Below are 20,574 nucleotides of genomic sequence, written 5' to 3'. Positions count from 1 at the left end.
AAGACTTAAACCTCATAAAAGACTTAAATCTTTTAAAAGATCTAAGTCTTGTAAATACGAAAGCGTAGAGAGCTGCCATCGCAACACTGAAAAATAATTTTAGCAAAATTTACACTTTTTCTGTAAATGTTAAATTTACACTTTTTCTGTAAATTTACATATTTTCTGTAAATTTACAGATTTTCTGTAAATTTACACTTTTTCTGTAAAATTGCATGCGAAATTTACTACCCAGCAGGACGACGCGTGACGTCGCGGCATTGGCCTGTTCATTACTCGGTAGTTACAAGTGAGCCTTGTTCTCTGCTGGTTAAGTTGCCATTGTGCCGAAGAAGTACAGATATTCATCAGAGATTATGGACGAATACATTAAAAACTACTTTAAAATCGGATTAAGTCACAAAGAAATTTTGACATTAGAGGATGGTTATGTCCTTTGTTATGTCCTAAGTTTACATCATTTGCCAAGGCATTTGAGACGAACTAATTTATTTCGAAGTTGATCGAAATGCTTTAAGTACTCTAAAATAATAGCTGTATAAGTATGCACAAAAATATTTTTATTTAACATTATAAATCTACAGAAATGTTAGAATGTAATATAGATAACTAAATTGTAACTCTCTAACAAAACAGAGTACTCTTAATATAAAAACGTAAATAAAATCAATTATTATCCTAAGAATAATATATGAATAAAAATAAATCAAGAAATGGGTAGCGGGGGCTAAAACATTAGGCGAATCCAAATGTTTTAGCATTACCTATAGCAAAATCCATATCTGTTTTTAAAATATTCATAACTCTTATGAATGACTGGCAGTTTTAATTGCAGGGAGCATTTGCCATAGGAAATTGTGGTTGATCTTCATGCAAAAACATGATGTGGCATTAAGGGAAATCTCAGAGGTGGCGGACAATCAGATCCTGTTGCAAATACTAATATACGGGAAGGGTGACAATACTTTCCGGGTCGCCTAAAAGCGTATTATGTGTGTTACATCACATACAGTCCAAATCCAATACATAATCTCTAAAATAAGAGATCACCGGAATTTTTTTAGTCCCAGGTTCAGTATAGACGATGAGGAATAATTCTTCAAGTATTTTTAAAGGGAGTGTGATGTCAGAACAAAATATACCTTTGAATATTTATACTGGGATATTGCTTAATCTTGTCATATAGATCGCATGTCTCCAATACTGAAATTAATTGCCGCAGTGGTTCCCTAATTCTGTCTTTACTAATGAAGACATTTGTGAATAAACTGGAAATTGGAGAGTTCGATGGGAACTACTCGTAGAATAACTCACCACTGTTTCCACTAAAGCAGAAATTAACAGAAAAAGTGTAAGTTTACAGAAAATCTGTAAGTTTACAGAAAAAGTGTAAATTTACAGAAAAAGTGTAAATTTAAAGAAAAAGTGTAAATTTTGCTAAACATATTTTTCAATGTTGCGATGGCAGCTCTACGCTTTCGTATGTAAAAGACTTAAGTGGTTAAAAAAGATTTAAATCTTTTTTAATGACTTAAATCTTTTCTAAAAAGACTTAATTTTTTTTCTAATGACTTAAATCTTTTTTATTTCGAAAATGACTTAAACTTTAAGTCTTAAGTCAGCTTTCGAAATATGATTTAAAATCAAATGATTTAAGTCATTAAAATGATTTAAGTCAAAGAAAAACTTAAGTTTTCTGTGAGCTTGCAGTTCTGGTGCGGACTCACAATCCGACGCGTGTAGTCTTATTAAGATTTAGAGCGCGTGTAACGGAAGGCTATATACAAATATACAGTTAGTTGTTAACCTAATATTTATTCCAACTGACAATGATAGGATATGGGACGAAAGATGGATCACTGCTCTTTAATAGTAAATTAAATAAATGTTATGTTTAGAAAATGTTGAACCGTATTCCTAAATAAAGATAAAAGAAGCGGCTTGGGTAGAAATATCCAAATATAATAGAATACATCCACTTCTAAATATGTGAACCCATTTGTCATTTGTAAAAAATGTAAGTTAAAGTGATAAAGATATTTACGCTTAGATTTTTCATTACTGATTTGGCCAAATATATGTTAAACCTTTTTTATTTGTTTCTACATTAAGCATAGGCACGACGCTGTCTCTGAAATAACGTATGCTTGAATAAAATGACTTTCAGTCTGTATAACAGTGATTACAGAATATTTCTGTGTGCTCAAAACATACGAAATTTTGGCACTGTACAAAGAGTAACGAGTTGGTCTATTTTTCGGCCTATCAAAATTCTGTAGTGCCGATTTTCTGATAATACTGTATTCAGTGCTTCAAAATGTAAAATTTGCTAGTATCAGAATTTATTTTAGGCCTTTGTCTTTCTATAATATCCACTTCTCGTTCTTCCTTTTCATCGTCATGTTCAGTAGTTAATTCGTCATCTTCTTTCAAACAGTCTTACATGAGTTGGTGCAATTTTTCTTGCAGAGACACTCCGCATGAGTATAAAAAGATACTAACTACCCTAAACGATGTGCAAACGTACACTTCTCATATAATATGCAGAGACAGGAAGATACTAAGCGGCGCAGCATCTGATGTTTTCAAATTTTCGAATTATTGGGAAAATAGGTACCTGCGGACTGCGAGTCCGCGCGCGAGGTTTAAAATCGGAGGATTAAAGCGAAACTTAAGAATCTGGAAGACTCCATCCGTAACCTGGAATACGAATCTTCGAAGGGTCTAGGTCACTGTTGTTGACTGAGTTTTTCGGAACTTACAAACAAGAAAAATTAAAAATTTCCCTCGATTTAAGTAAGAAAAAACTTTTTTCATGGATTTTCACGGGGATATTAACAGGACACTGTCGCGGTCGCCTCAATAGATTTATATCGGTAGATTGAACCTAGGAAGCAACGGCGAATGCAGATTCTGTGGGCAGATGGGAGAACATTAGAACACCACATCACTGAGTGCGCCGAGACGAAAACAATTCATGCCATAAACTTTGATATGACTGATTGTTGGAATATTTACAAAAATTACAAAAACGTGCAGCTATGTAAGATGATCGGCCCTTTACAGCTGTGCCCCAATGCGTTCTTTGTTAGTGAAATTGTGCGTATTTTAAACAGCTTAGAGTTCAGTTGCATAGATACCTTCCGAGTGCGTGTTTCTAGTAAAAGGAATAAAAGTGTATTATTAATCCCATAACCCAACACTGATATCGGAAATGGAGAACTAGCCTCTGTAAAACCGTCTCAAATATTGGCTATTGTCAAACCCTTGAGACTGTATGACGTTAGTTAACACCCCTCCCATATCCAATTCCAATTATTTATGTTTAAATCTTCCTAATTTGAAAAAAGTTACATTTAAATTACAAAATCATTAATTATAAATGATAAATAAAAGTTTACACATTAAAAGTATTATAGTTACATCATAAATGTCTTCTGTTGTTTTTAAAACACTTTTATTAATAGAAAATACACAGCTTGATGGAAAGCTATTTGTTATAGGTAGATATTAACGCATCAAGTCAATACGTCGATTATTTCATAACATGGGGGAAAATTAATTAATTAGTTTCCAACAATAGCCAAAACAATTTTCTGTGATAACTTGTCAGTCAAAATATAAATGTTATCTATTAAAAAAAAAATGTTACAATAAATTAATATTAGACCTACAATGAAAATACAATAAATAGTCCTTTATGGGTATTTCGCCACTGCACTGCAAGAAAACCTACAAAATAAAATAATTATTTTTTGTAAACACTTCTGCGTTAAACCTAAACAGACGCTGCTTGTCAGAAGTTATGTTTATAGTAATACAAATTTGCCTGACAAAGAAAAAAAAATGCTTAACGTGTCGGAAAGTTATCTCTTTCCGTCGTCGGAAGCAGAAAAATACAAAGAATAAAGAAAAAAACTATTTAAAATATTGAAATTCAACTATTCGAGAACACTTTACTTTTTTTAAAACAGATACGTCTACAAGAAACAGTTGACGTTCTGTTAAAATGGCATTTTTAACTTAATATTTAAACTTCAAAATTAACAATTACTACCTGATAACAATTACTTAATAAGGTAAAACCAAAAAGCCCCAAACTTTCTGTATGATTATTTTTAAATTTTACATATGTTATGTTTATTTATCTTGTTGTATCTATTGTTCTTTAAAATCAAAGAAGCGATTGCCATACATTATTAACATCTACAGATGCATGAGCAATACATTTATTTTTATTAGATTGAAATAAAAAAGCCTCTTTTATTTTTCTTTTATAGACTATCGCTTCTTTCATTATAATTTTGGCGTTATTAAAATTTATTCTGTGCCCTGTGTCCCAAGAATGCTGACAAATCTTAGATTTGTGAAAATCTCCCTTTCATAAATAATTTTTATGTTCAGTCCCTTTCTTAAATAATCTTTCATTTTTTGGTTGTTGTTTTAAATGTAATATACCAAATACCCTGTGAATGCGATAAATTTTACATTGGTGAAACATCTAGACCCTTAAATGTTAGAATTAAAGAACATAAAGATTATTTAAGAAAGGGAGATTTTCACAAATCTAAGATTGGTCAGCATTCTTGGGACACAGGGCACAGAATAAATTTTAATAACGCCAAAATTATAATGAAAGAAGCGATAGCCTCTAAGAAAAATAAAAGAGACTTTTTTAATTCAATCTAATAAAAATAAATGTATTGCTCATGCATCTGTAGATGTTAGTAATGTATGGCAATCGCTTCTTTGATTTTAAAGAACAATAGATACAACAAGATAAATAAACATAACATACGTAAAATTTAAAAATAATCATACAGAAAGTTTGGGGCTTTTTGGTTTTACCTTATTAAGTAATTGTTATCAGGTAGTAATTGTTAATTTTGAAGTTTAAATATCAAGTTAAAAATGTCATTTTAACAGAACGTCAACGGTTTCTTGTAGACGTATCTGTTTTAAAAAAGTAAAGTGTTCTCGAATAGTTAAATTTCAATATTTTAAATAGTTTTTTTCTTTATTCTTTGTATTTTTTTGCTTTCGACGACGGAAAGAGACAACTTTCCGAAACGTTAAGCATTTTTTTTCTTTGTTAGGCAAATTTGTATTACTATAAACATAACTTCTGACAAGCAGCGTCCGTTTAGGTTTAACGCAGAAGTGTTTACAAAACATAATTATTTTATTTTGTAGATTTTCTTGCAGTGCAGTGGCGAAAAACCCATAAAGGATTTTTTTGGAAAGATGAATCCGCTACATATAGGTATAGACATTTTTTACAATAAATAGATTTATACAGGGTGGCCCATTAGTACGAGAAAGTCCGCTATCGTCGTCGAAGATATTCTTTATAAAAAGTTTTATACAGATGTTGCATGGTTTATAAAGGGGCATATCCTAAAAATATTTTGTTGTATACAGGGTGTATCAAATAAAGTTATGGTAAAGATTTTTTTTTAAATTGCACTACCCATATTTCTGTTTAGATTTGGATTGGACTATTTTTATGCTAAGTTTGATTTTCTTGGGATTTAGGTTCGGGAAACGCAGATTAGGTTTTCATTTGGTTATTTTAGCTATTTTTATTGCTAGCACTATGCGGTGTTGCCATTCTATTTCTTATTTACTTTGGTTAAAAACACTATATCCGAAAAGTGGTTAAAAACTAGAGTGAATTTAACTTTAATAATTCTTAGCTATATTTTCCTAAACACCAAGCATAACAAAATAAACCCGCAAAGGAAAATTTACAATATCTTGTGCAGGGTAAGTTTTATGGTGTCGCCAACATCGCAATATTTAAAATGCTATATATCATTTTTTTAAATCCAACACTCTGTATATTACTTTTCTTTTAGTAGTAGTTTCTTTAGACTGTATGATGAGTTATAACTCAAGGAAGGGGGACACAATATTATTGGGGGTATTTGAAGTAATTTATAAATTTTTAGGATTAAGAAGTATTTGAAGTAATTTATAATTTTTCAGGATTATGTAGTAATTGAATAAAAAGATTAAGAAAGGGTGCATGTATCAGCAAAATTAACAAGTCTGAGGGTGGGTTTAGTTTAATAGGTACAACCTGACCATTGCCCTCCTCCCTCGAAATATTAATTTTTTATGACTATTTCGTATTCACGATGTGGTTATTACGGCTATAATTTACGATGATTGACCTGCAGAAAATTGTTGTAGAGAAACCATGATATGTTTGTCATAATACGTTATGATTGTGTTTGGCAATGTCGAAATATCATTGTGGTTAATTTGGTAATATTTTAGATTTCATAACCAAAAAAGTACGTAGGCAAATAGAACATTTATGTTTTCTGTAAAAAGTTTTATACAAGTTTTTCTATAATAAAATAAAATGTGTTTTGTTCATCATATTTAAAATTTATGTTGTATTTCCTATGTTCATGTCAGCGATGCAAAACGAGGTATATATTTTTCAACATAGGGAAAAATATGAATGTTGATAACAAAATTGTGTGTTGTAACTGTTGAAAAATAAATCAACTAAAAATTATGTTATTTTCGATAAGGAAATATGAAATTCTTTTTGTTATCTTTTTTGTTTGTTTAATATTTGAGGTGAACGAATCGTTAATTGACGAATTTACAAAGCACTTTAAGCAAGAATAATGGATAAATGTAGATGTTTGTTTATTTTTACTTTCTTATTATAGACAAAACCGATATTATTTTAGGTACTCTTCCTAAGAATTTGTTTATAAAACATCATAATATGCCCTATTTTTTCTCTTTAATAAACAAATTTTAACAAGATTAATATACCAATTAGTATAAACACTTGAATGAGAAGAAAAATATTGACTTCTGCTTCAAAAGAACTATAAAAAGAAAAGGTCGTATATCGATCGTCAATTATTTTAGTAATTTGATTGAAATAAGTATTGAACGAAGATGAATTTCAACATTTTTAGTGCTTTCTGTTTAATACTGGTGGTAGCAAATGTGAGTATATTTTATAAAGTAAATTAAAAATTTTTGTAGTCGAAAATGGAGTGTCTAGAAAATGAGAAAAGAATAAAATTGTTTCGAACGAGGTAAAATATAAAAAAAAATATTAAAATTTTGCAAAACTAGTTTAAGAAAAAACGTTAAGCATTCTTATATAAAAAACTTAACTTACCGTAACATTTAAGTAATGACAAATCATAGCAATGATCTGACTGCGTTATGGATTAAAATTTTTCTATATTTAAAACTTAATATATTTTGTACTAGCTAGCCGATTTTGATGATTTTTAAGTAAAGGGTGGCTACATTTTATTGGACTTTATCGTATATCTCCCTAAATTAAAAATAAAAGTTCTCAGCTGTGAATTATACGAGGTTTCCTTATTTTTGTTTTCAAAATGTTGAAATTTGTGTGAAATTTTGAAACACCCTTTGGAACATATTATTAACAAAGTATGGAATTTAAAAATAATTTTATCATCTAGGTACATCTTTTCTCGATATTTTATTTTTAGTTCATCTCAATAGCTTTATTTTTGTTGGAGATAGTCGCTTATATAAAATAGTGTTAACGATTTACAGCAATTTTAGCATTAAAAGCACACCTTTGCTGTAGGTCCTCATCAATACACCTATGAAATAGTGTTTATCTTTTTTTAATTGCACTGTCATTGAAAATTCACATTATTACTGTTTGTTGGAAGTTACTCCAGCAGAAATAGTTTGAATCCCAGAAGCTTTACTACATTCAATTAAAGCAACCATAACCAATAAAACTTCTGATCTTAAAACAATCTCTGCTAGAGTAACTGCTAACAAGCAAAAATAATATGACTTTTCAATTACAGCGATGTCAAAAAAACTGTAAACACTGTTTTATGTGCGTGTTGATTAGGACCAAAAGAAAAAGTCAGCTTTTGACTCTAAAATTGCTGTAAGTCGTTACAGATTTCTTCAAAGGCGAATATCTCCAACAACAGAACAGTTATTGAGATCAATCAATAAACAAAACTATCAAGAAAATATATACCTTGATGCTAAAGTAGTTTTTAAGTTCATTCATTGTTAAGCCATTCTACAGAGTGTTTAAAAATTTCATCAAAATATCAACATTTTATTTTCCCTCGTATAATCGACAGATGGGGACTTTTTAATTTAGAGAACGGGATACTTAAAATTCAAACAACTTAGCTACAAACTGTTTAAGAAATTATCAAAATCGGTCAACTAGAACATAAAACATAAAACTTTAAAATACATGAAAATTTGAAGGTGTCATCCTCCTCCAAATTTTAAGAAACATCTTTCTTTGAGCTGGAAATGACAAAAGAAAGCTTAACAAAATCATAATATATTGTATATGTTACTGATTTGTAATTATATTTTATTATAAAATAAAAAATGACTAGTTTTATGACTATTTATTTTAAAGTATAAACAGAAATTAAAATTACAAACTGAAACTCTTATTTATCACTAAATAATCACGAATACATATAAAACACTTATGATAATTATCATCAAAGGATTTGTTACTGTTATAACAAAACTCAAATTACAGTATATAGTTACAAAATATCCTGCTTTATTCGGCTTAGTTATTACATATACAGGGTGAGTCTTAAATGAGTGCAAATATTTTCAGCGCTGGTATATCTCGATAAAAGAAACATATATTCTCTCTCAATAAATTTCATAGACTTGGTTATTAAACGGTGTTCCCGTAGGTTACTTAAATACGTACAAATTTTCTAAAAAAATAAAAATTAGCACATTTTTTGAACACAACAAAATAATATTAACTAAACAAAACTAGAAAACGTAATGTTTACTACATCACAAGGAAATAAAAATTAATACGTAGCCAAGAGTCATAATCCAAGATTTCTCTGGGGGGTGCCCTGCAGTACTAGGGGGTGCCCGGCAGCCCCGGGCTCCCCTGTAGTTACGCCAATGAATTTAATATTTAAATTTCCCTAAGTTGCACTTAATTTGAAGTGTAACTTAGGCTTATAAAACAAAAAAAAAGAAAAAAATTAAATTTTAGTCAAACCTAAACGTTAGCGCTGTAAATGGTAGGCATTCTTTTATTTTGATGTCAAATTTTAAAAATTATTTTGTTTCTAGGTACATTCGTCATCTCACTTAAAAGACGGCGTTAGAAACATAGTCGTTCAGCTCCTAGAAGAAGCTTTTAATGAGCTGGATCTCTTCTTCCAGGAAGCCGACGAATACATCGCGAAAATCGAAAATCAGGAACCCGAAATCGAGGAGAATATTATTAATTACGTTATCAGCGAAGGAAAGCTTTTCAATTCGTATTTTGTCGACCTAATCAAAAGTTTCGAAGCCAACGCCACGGCCGACGGCAAAATTGTTCTTCAGTGTATCGTTAATGAAAAAGATCAATTCGAATCTGCTTTCTCCGATGCATCGCAGGAAATAGGAAAGTGCATCGCTGCGGAATTTTCCAAAGTAACCAGTCAAATTAGAGCTGTCCTTAAAGAGTTTTCCGGCTTCAAAGATGGATTTCGTGCAGACGTGGATAGTTTAGAAAAATGTTCGGGAGAAGATGTCTTTTGTTTAATTCGATTTGGAGCTTCTGTATTAGACACGGTCCGTAATATATCTCCAGCTATTCATAATGATATAGAAAATCTTTTCGATTTGTTCATCGTTATTAGTGAAGATGTTAGAAAATGCGCTGGAAACGCCTTCTTTGGTATAAGAGATAATACGCAAGAAATCTTCAATGAGACAGTAGTTTGTTTTAGACAGTAAAATATTTCTCATTAAATGTTTATACAGTGTAGTTTAGAATTTGTATTATTTCGAATAAAAATTTAATTAACTTCATAAAGGCTGGTATTTAATTTGATATCGTGAAGCAATCACATTCTAAGTATTAGTTAGTTCTTAAAAAACACAGTGTTTTTAAAAATTAAAAAATAGAAAACAAATTTCTTGCCGGTTTCGGAGCCCTACTCCATCATCAGGTGAGCTTGGTCACCTGACCAAGCATCATCAACAAGCAAGGTCATCAACCGACACTTTCCGACAAGTCGGAATTAACTATCTCTGCGCTGTGATTGTCATTTAGTGGATCTGCCCAAGCTCACCTGATGATGGAGTAGGGCTCCGAAACCGGTAGTGAGAGCAGGTTGATCCACATTATGACAAACATAGCGTAGAATTAAATTTCTATATCAGCAGTTAAGTGGCAAGAATCCTTATATAATTTTATTATATACCTATACTGCAAGAAATTTGTTTTCTATTTTATAATTTGGCTTGCCTGAAAAAAAGCCTTTTACCATCCTTTTATTATCGATAGTTGCGCCCCGGTGGTACAAAAGTACTACCATTGCACGCAGGCTGCTATCTCCTGTTCGGGACTTAATATCTAACCGACACTTTCCGACAAGTCTGAATTAACTATCTCTGCGCTGTGGTTATCATTTTGTGGATCTGCGCAAGCTCACCTGATGATGGAGTAGGGCTCCGAAACCGGTAGTGAGAGCGGGTTGATCCACATTATGACAAACATAGCGTAGAATTAAATTTCTATATCAGCAGTTAAGTGGCAAGAATCCTTATATAATTTTATTATATACCTATACCGCAAGAAATTTGTTTTCTATTTTATAATTTGGCTTGCCTGAAAAAAGCCTTTTACCGTCCTTTATTATCGATAGTTGCGCCCCGGTGGTACGAAAGTACTACCATTGCACGCAGGCTGCTATCTCCTGTTCGGGACTTAATATCTAACCGACACTTTCCGACAAGTCTGAATTAACTATCTCTGCGCTGTGGTTGTCATTTTGTGGATCTGCCCAAGCTCACCTGATGATGGAGTAGGGCTCCGAAACCGGTAGTGAGAGCGGGTTGATCCACATTATGACAAACATAGCGTAAAATTAAATTTCTATATCAGTAGTTAAGTAGCAAGAATCCTTATATAATTTTATTTAAAAATTAAATTACCTTAAAAAAGTATCTTAATTTTTTCTGATTCTTATGGATAAAAAATTTCAATATTTTTTAATTAATGTAGGTATGTATAATGACAGAGAAATGGGTAACTCAATGGTTTAAAGCGTTTCTTTTCCTAACCCAATTATAACAAATATAATAAAAAATATTTGTCACTAAACTATTGCATTGTCCCCTAGTGCAATTCTTGGAAACATTCAGTTTGACTAAAAAATGTATGTTGCTATCATTCATCTCCATGAATTATAGGAAAACGGAAAGATGTAGAAACAAAATATTTTATGGGTATAGGTGGGGAGGCAATGTGGCACAGTTTAAAATTATTTTGAAATATACAGGGTGTTTCAGAACTAAAGCTGATACCAAAGATATATTTTCTTATGGAACACCCGATATTTTATTTCATTTTTGGATTCTTGGGCCCAAAAAAGGCATTTATTACAAAAGTTAAATATGTTTAAAATCTTTGGTTTTGAGAGATATTTAACGATTACTTAAATTAAAATATGCATGCTATAATAGAATATTTAATTATACATGCTATAATAGAATAGATTATCAACACCATGTACATGATGGTCGAAATTGGTCTGTTTTAACAGAGAAAACCTATTTCCTGATTAGATAAAGCAAAACCGACATAGATGACATTGACTCGATTTCTGAGACGTTTAATGGCATAAATAGCCTGTTGATATTTTCACTGCCAAGTGAGAACCATTACTTTTTTATTTCGCGGAATAATAAAATTCTGTAAAGACGTTCTTAAGGCACTTTTTTAAGCACAATCCAGTGGCGTAGTGAGTTTTTTGTCAGAACTAATGAAAAATATAATTTTTAAATAGAAATCGTAGTTGGCTATGAACTTAAGAAAATGCTTGCGTTTAATCATTTTGAACGATATAGTTATGGGTACCTATTTCTAAGAATGTGAGAATTATTAGGTTTTTATCTTTGTACCAAAGTGTGCCTTGATTTTGTGTTGACCAAGTTGTCTAATTAATTTTTATCGCAATTTAATATTCTATTTTTTTTTTCACTGCTCATGAAACAGGTTTAAAGCTGCCTTATCGGTCCATGGGGACAATACAAGGTGCTATTGTTAATCACCTACAAAAGAACGAACAATGTTAGCAGCATCAAGCAGCACAGATTTCTGCATTAGGCAGGTAAGTATTTTCAGGTATTCCAATTACTTTTAATTGTTCTTTCAGGTTAACCGGGATAATTCCAATGGCTGAAACAATCAAGGAGACTACCTGGACCGATTCCATTTGACATATATTTTTCATTTCTATTCTCAAATCTTGATACTAAAGGTGCCCGGTGGCGTAGAGGTACAGGCTCTCGTCTACCAATCTCAAGGTAGTGGATTCGATTCCCCACATCCGGCATTGCATCAGCCGACTATTTTTATTAAAATAAAAATAGTTTGGGTACCTAGGTCGACTCAGCCTTAAATGAGTACTTGGGATTCACAATCCTGAGGTAATAATAGGCGGTTGAAGCGTAGTGCTAGCCACATTACCTTCCTTGTATACCGAACGGCTCTAGTATGGCAAGCTGTACCTTGCTACTCCCAAGGCGTTAAACGCTATATACGGGAGCTATTATTATTATAAATCTTGATACTTTATTATTTTTTCTGAAAACTTACTTTGTATATTGTTGTTGTTAGGAATAGAAATATCAATTAGTAAAACTGTTTTTTTTATTTTATTTATAAGCGTGATGTCCGGTCTGTTACTTCTAACGGTTTTATTTGTTAAGATTGTTTTATCCTAGTATATCTTGAAACTATTATTTTCGATTACGGGTGGTAGATGATATTTGTAGTAGGGCTCTTGGATTTCTCGGCCAATGTTGAAATGTTTGAGGATCTCCAAGTAGATGATCGATGCGACTCTGTTGTGTATTTCCAGATACTTTGTACTCGCCAGATTACTGCACCCTGATAAAATGTGTTCTATGTTTTCACTTCCAGAATCACATCTACGGCACTTATATATTGTCCTTCCGGTAGGTCTGATACATTCTCCTTTAGGATGAGTTAATAATAATAATATAATGCATTATTATTATTTATCGGCATAATTAAAGACTTTTGAAAAAGTAAATTAACATTCTATATTAGTTTTAGTAATAACAATTGAAATCGATACAATAAACAAAGAACAACAATAAACAACGAACGTATTTTTTGAGTGACGAATATAGTTTTCTAAAAAAATCATCTAAGATGTCCAAACTGAGCACGCCATTGTTGAATACTTAATAAACATCTTTTGCTCACATAATTACAGCGAATCATTAGGTGAACTAGCGTAATAAGTCCAAAAGCTTGCCTAGTAGCCTTCTGCAATTCTTCTCTCGTCCCAATGACTCTTCCCTTATATATAAGATCTTGTAATTTCCCCCATAAAAAGTCGAAAAAAGTTAAATCACAAGACCTAGCAGTCCAAGATATGGGGCCACTTGTTCCAATCCGATTCTCTCTAAATTCTCCATTTAATGGCGTTTTAATTATAATTGGTAAAACTAATATAGAATGTTGATTTAACTTTTCAAAAGTCTTTAATTTTGCAGATAAATAATAATATAGAATGTTAAATTGCGATAAAAAAATAATTAGGCAACTAGGTCAACATAAAATCAAGGCCCGCTTCGATACAAAGAAAAAAAAACCTGAAAAATGGTTTCAAAATTGAAAATTGAACATTTCAAAAAGAATCTTACTTCTTCCAAATTTTGAACAAAATGTGTTTTAATATTCTTTAACCGAAATGCCTATATTGCATTTGAATTTTATGCAAATGCTTTGGGAATGTAATCATTCAAGTGCTACTTATTATGACAAAGTATATTTTGAAGCAATTTTTAAATTTATTCGATAAGTCGCAATGAAATAATTGATTATATAGGCTTTCGTTATCATCCAGCATATGGAAAAATGCTACTCTTTATTTACACAATTTAATGTGCTATAACTCAATTGAAGTCTTAAGCACACAACTCCTATTATCGAAGATTTATCTATCGATTGTTATTTGAACTATCTGGCTCCAGTCGAAAATAAGACATAGCAAGCATTAAAAATATTAACTTTAGTAAACGTTAATTCACCTATAATTTTAATATCTTTAAAATAATTGACTAAAGCCATCTTTAATTATATTTTATATTACTAAAACTTTGATCCTACCTTAAATTAAAACAACCCCAAAACATAAACTGCAAATGCTTAAGATGGTAAACTAAAATTAATTTTCTTATATTTCTTTTTCGCCGTTATTTCAGAATAAGCAAGAGATAAAAAAGAAAGTTCGCGTGGCCTGAAAAATACATCCCTCGAAGAAAATTAAATGTAAATCTTTTGTCATGTCTTATTATACATTTTCCTTTTGCGAAATAACTGACGTAACAAATTAAGGAAAATATTTGAGTTATCTTCTTGAAAAAGTTTCGAAACGTTCCTCGCTTTGTTCTTTTAAATAACGTTATTTACTTATTACAAAATGTCTGGCGAAAGAAGATGTAAAACGGAAGTATATCAGCGAACTAATTCCTTGTCCCTTTGGGCAATTCCTGGAAATATTCTTTTTTGTTGGAGAAACAAAAAAGATAATGCCCAAAAATAGAACATTAAGTTATATAAATAATTTATATGTTTTCATAAAATGAAATACATTTTAATTCACTAAGAAACATTAACTAACACTCACATGCTCGTATAAGTATAGAAATGCGTACATACAGGTTGTATATACAGAGACCCAATGCTAAAATAATTCGAATGAATGAAGGAATTCAAAACTACAAAAAGCAATTATATAGTTACCTATACTAGGTATATAAGCACAGTATATTATATAGGCAGGCTGAATAAAAAGCTAGAAAGAACAGCGTATTTAGTCTCATTATTTATTTAGTCGTCATATTATCTAGTCGACAATATGGTTTTCGACAGGGGAAACAGTCAGTAGATGCTATAACAAAAGTAATCGACATAGCTAAAACAGCAGCAATGTATGCACGTCAGAATAGAAGGTTATGCGCGGTAATCACATTTGATGTACAGAACGCATTTAATAGTGCCTCATGGCAGATTATTCTAAATGTGTTAAATAGAAGAGGTGTGAAAGCAGATGTACTAAACATCGTAGCAGCGTATCTCTCTGAGCGGAAAATAATCCCAGAAGAAAATAGCAAAAAAGCGGAAATTGAAATCAACAGCGGTGTTCCGCAGGGATCGGTCTTTCGACCCACGGTTTGGAACGTGCTATATGATGACATACTGAAGACGAGAATGTCAGAAGGAGTAACATTAATTGGGTTTGCGGACGATGATGTTGCGATGGTTGTAATTGCTGAAACCGAGGAAGGTATTTACAAACATGGCAAAAAATAGCCTTCAAAGGGTAGTAAATTGGTTACAATATAAAAATCTCCTGATGGCGTCAGAAAAAAACCGAAGTTATATTTGTAACCACTAAAAGAATGATTCAGCCGATAACTTTTGTAATACTCGGCACATCAGTCATTCCAAAAAATGCTTTTAGATATCTCGGTATATGGTTGGATTCAAAATTAACCTTTGCTGAACATCTAAACAAGGCTATTGCAAAAGCAGACAAAACTTCTACAGCTCTGGGTAAACTGATGCCGAGATTGAGCGGTCCAAGAGCATCAAAAAGAAGAGTATTGGCAAGCGTGATACACTCACAATTGCTATACGGCGCTCCCGTGTAGCACGTTGCAATATCCAAAGTAACGTATAAAAAAAATTAACGTGTTTCCATCGAAAGGTGAATCTAAAAATGTCCAGTGCATATAGAACTGTTTCCTCAGACGCGTTGAATGTATTATCTAGTATCCCCCTATTCACCTCTTAGTAGTAGAACGAGCTGAGAGATACTACAAGATACCGAAAGATACTGCAAGAGCAAATTTGATGCACAAATGGCAAGAAGAGTGGATGCAAGGAAAATTAGTAGGTGGGCCTACTAGCTTATACCTAAACTTCTGCCATGGGTAGAGAGAAGACAAGTAGAATGTAGACGTAGATTACTACCTCAGTTAAGCACTATCCGGACATGGATGCTTTCGAAGATGAATGAAAGAATGTAATGTAAGTAATGTAATCTATGAAAGAACTCTCTCTACAACAGATGAATCTTCTTCTTTCTCTGCTTATCCATTAATGGATGTTTGCGACCACATTTTCCATGGCTTCCCTAGCAGTGGCTGTGGGGATCAACGTCTGTATGTTACTAATGCCTGTCCACTGTCTTATGTGCAGCCACGACATTTTTTTCCGTTCCAAACCTCTTCTGCCCTCGATCTTGCCCTCGATAATCAACTGGAGAAATGTGTATTTATGGTTACGCATGACGTGACCCAGGTATGCGGTCTTTCTTTTTTTTATAGTGTTGAAGAATAGATGAATGTTTATATTATACTGAAGTTGTTGATGTAGAACACACCCTTTTTAAATGTTCTAAATGGGAGGAATATAGAAGCGGGTATGAAAGAATATCAAATGTTTCATTTAATGTAGAAAATATGATGGCAGGCCTTTTGGGCAACGAAAGTACGTGTGAAGCGGTGTACAACTGTATTCGACAGATATTGGAGAATAAGGAGACAGATATAAGACCTAAGCACCCTTCTCTCCGAAGTATTGCGCAAGCGGTCCCAGTGAGAAGAGCGTGAAAGAAAGAGGAATGTTTTTTTTTAGTCGGTAGGAATCGGACACTACCCGCTGACACCAACAAATAATTGTCTCATGCGAGATTTTCCCCCCTCACAAAAAAAGACCATTCTCACATCTTTTTTTAGACTTTCTTTTTTTTGAAACCTGATGATTTTTAAGCAATATGTAGCTAAATTATTTGACTTTTTAATGTCTCTTTCTAAATTGAAAATGAAAATTCCCATCTGACAATTATACGAGGGAAAACAAAATATTGATATTTTGGGTGAAACTTTGAAACACCCTGTGGAATATGTTAAGACAGCAAAGGAATTTAAAAATAATTTTATCTTCTGGGTACATCCTTTCTAAATAGTTCGTTTTTTGGTCCATCTCAATAGCTTATATAGCTTTATTTTTGTTTGAGATATTCGCTTTTGAAGACACTTACTTTCTTTCGAAATTTACTTGTTTTACCTGTGTACCTTACCTACTTAACATATTCCACACAGTGTCACGAACTTTCACCAAAACAACAACATTTTGAAAATTTTCATTTTTAATTTAGAAAGAAATACTAAAAATTCAAATACTTTAGCTACAAACTGCTTAAAAGATCATCAAAACAAAATTATATTAAACTTATATATATCAAAATTTTAAGGTCCCTTTTTTTTGTGCCGGTGAGTGTATTACTAGTAAAGTGTGTATTACTAGTAAAGTACTGCTACACATTATGAATAGCCGTTTAAAATACTTCATTCTAAAAGAAATATCTGAAGAAAAACAAGTTTCATGCCCGGCAAAGGTACTAAAGAGCAAATATTAATCGTCCGACAAATTATCAAGAAAGCGTATGAATTTAACATCCCGACTCATCTGTGTTTCGTGGACTACAGAAAATCATTTGATTGTATTAAGTGAAGTAAACTTTTGGTCTGTATTAGAAAGCATGTGAGTGACTCAACACCTTATCCAGCTGATCTGATGTCTGTACGAGAACAGCAGAGGTAAAGTAAGAGTAAATAACATCATTTCAAATGCATTTGACTTGGAGGCGGGAGTGCGCCAGGGATGCAATTTATCTCCCTTACTCTTCAGTGGCGAATCTATAATGAGGGAAGTTATGAAAGACTACAACAGTGGTATCACTATAGGCGATAAACAAATAACGAATTGAAGGTACGCAGATGATACACATATACTCACATCCTTTGCCATTGAATTAAAATCCATTATGCACAAAGTAGGGCGGTCAGCGAGAGATATGGGTTAAAATTAAATAAAAGAAAAACAAAATTAATGATTATCAATCGAAAACCTGCCAATACAACAGAAATAGCAGGTTTCGAAATTGTAGATCAATATATATACCTAAGTCCATAGTAAAGGAGAATGTGATGCAGAAATCAAGAAAAAACTGTGCATAGCACATAATTCCATGACCAAACTCTTTAAAATATGGAAAGATTCAGCAATTTCAATTAGTAACAAACTCAGATTACTAAGAACTCTAATTTTCCCCATTGGCACTTATGCCTCAGAAACCTGGACACTGAAGTTGGTAATGAGACGTAAAATCGATGCTTTTGAAATGTGGTGTTATATACGAATGATGCCAATACCGTACACAGCTCACCGTACAAACATTTCAATCCTCGAACAACTGAATATCGACTCTAGACTGTCGATATCAATAAATCAATCATATTTGGCCACATATCCCGGAACACTAGCGGCCTAAAAAAACTAATTGTGGAGGGAAAAGTGAACGGGAAACGTTCTAGAGGGATATCTCCAAACCGTTGGGTGGACCAAATGATGACAACAATAGGTCATAGTCAGCACGATCCGAGTACTGCTGCGCTAGACAGAAAAACATGGAGATACGCAATAAATCCGATATCATAATACCACCATACTCTTATAGAGCAATAGGAAGGAGGAGGAGAAGTGTATTACTAATAAAACAAATTTGCACAACGGATAAATAATGATTAACGTTTCAAGAGGTATTTCCGTCGTCAAAAGTAAAAAATACAAAGAAACAAATAAGAAAATATTTAAAATAACTAAATACAATGATAACCACTTAAGCTTTTTAACAGTCTTACTTTCAGTACTTCTATATAAACCGTTGACGGGGGGATAAAAACCTCAAAAATGTAAAGAATTTTTTGTAGATTTGCAAATTTGTTTTATTAGTAAATTACTCGCATTGGTCTCCGTTGGATCCAAGCAGTGCCAGTGATTACAATTTTTTTCAAAGTCATTTCAGGAAATTAACCCACCACAAAGTTATAATATTTTTTAATTCATTATATTTAATATTGATTACTTTGAAACAATGGCACGAAGATTCACAACAACTTGCAATTCAAGTTCTGACTTAAAAGTCTGAATATAACTAACAGAAATGGTATTTCAAGGATATCGCTGCCCTCAATAATGTATTAAGAAAATAAAACTTCATATATAATAATGTGCAAAAATAAAAATAAACGAAACAACGCAAATAATTGTCTAATCAATATTTCATCTGCCAGTGTCTCTGTCCCCGAAAGCTTCAGTGATAGATACAGTAAGATTCTAACAAAAATTATTTTTACGTCTGCTCTGGCGTCGATTTTATTCGATTCCAAGGAATTTTAGAGCAGGCGGCGGCGTGTTTAACGACGATAAAGCAGCAAAAAACGTTAAAGATAAATTTGGCCAAATAAATAACGAAAAAGTTAATTTATCCTAATCTCTTTATCTCCCTAATTTACAACGTTTACAAAAATAAATGTGGACGCATTTTAAACTGGATGAGGTCCTTTCATTTTTCCTCTGGCCCTGCTTTCTTTTAAGCCGTTCGTGGGAAACAAGGTCGATCTTGTCTTCCCCTTTTGATGGATATTGATGGAAATTTACGTAAAAAGTGATAAAAAAGAGACAAGATTATAATTAAAAAAAGTATCAAAAATATAGGTTCCTGGATAGGATATCACATTAATTCATAACATATATACCGGGTGCGTCTCAAAAGTGGCTCACCCCTATAACTTTTTTATTTTTTTAGTGGAAAAAACGAGATTTGGTATGTTAGTATATGACATAAATTAGGATTGATTGACGTATTCAATTGTTTTCGGTCACTTCCAGTTTCACCGGAATTGACTACAACTTTTGATTTTTAAATGGCACCCCCGGTATTTTTTTACTTTATTCGATCGAAAATGTCACTCTGAATAGAATGATATATCATACGTCAACTTTTGACATTTTCGCATAAGGTTTATTAGGGTATAACTTTTGGGTATAAATTGCGGTTCGTAACGAAAATTTGACTTGAAATACCAAGTGTGAGGTACCAAATTATTCATAAAAAAATGCTTTTTCCAAATATGCTAATGAGCCACTCTCGTTCCATTTGAAAAAATTGAGATATGATTAAAAATACGATTTGAGCATTTTCTAACCGGCCAGGACAAGACACTAAAAACATTAGACGATCAAATCTATTTTTCCAAGGCTCCTTGATGAAAAATTAGTGTTTTTAACATAGCCATGGAATGTCACTCTAGATTGAATTTTTAAATACAATTTTTTATTAAGCGAGAATGTCAAAAGTTGACATATGATATGTCATTCTATTCAGAAAGTCTTTTTCTATCGAATAAAGTAAAAAATACGGCGGGTGCCATTTAAAAATCAAAAGTTGTAGTCATTTCCGGTGAAACAGGAAGTGACCAAAAACAATTGAATACACCAATAAATCCTAATTTATGTCATGTATGTACAAACATACCAAATCTCGTTTTTTTATTTGGAAAAATAAAAAAGTTACAGGGGTGAGCCACTTTTGAGACGCACCCGGTAGAGTACGTCTCCGTTCTGTAGCTACGGGGCATCTGTAACTTTTC

At 32.2% G+C, this 20,574-nt stretch overlaps 2 protein-coding genes across 2 annotated transcripts in view; one reads left to right on the top strand and one right to left on the bottom strand.

Annotated features, from left to right (window-relative positions):
• The window catches only part of LOC115886992 (chondroitin sulfate N-acetylgalactosaminyltransferase 2), a 737,150-nt gene that overhangs the window by 171,140 nt on the left and 545,436 nt on the right, over nt 1-20,574 (bottom strand). The gene's annotated exons all lie outside the window — the stretch shown is intronic.
• On the top strand, nt 6,922-9,780 carry LOC115886993. The gene is made up of 2 exons (XM_030906322.1): nt 6,922-6,978; nt 9,112-9,780. The coding sequence occupies exons 1-2, from the start codon at nt 6,928-6,930 to the stop codon at nt 9,763-9,765; spliced, it is 705 nt and encodes a 234-aa protein (XP_030762182.1). The 5' UTR covers nt 6,922-6,927; the 3' UTR covers nt 9,766-9,780.

Source organism: Sitophilus oryzae, unplaced genomic scaffold, assembly GCF_002938485.1.
Source record: "Sitophilus oryzae breed Bouriz unplaced genomic scaffold, Soryzae_2.0 scaffold_550_pilon_pilon, whole genome shotgun sequence".
NCBI classification, from domain to species: Eukaryota; Metazoa; Arthropoda; class Insecta; order Coleoptera; family Curculionidae; genus Sitophilus; species Sitophilus oryzae.
The sequence above is the reverse complement of the archived record's forward strand: the minus strand, read 5'-3'. Positions and strand labels throughout refer to the sequence as shown.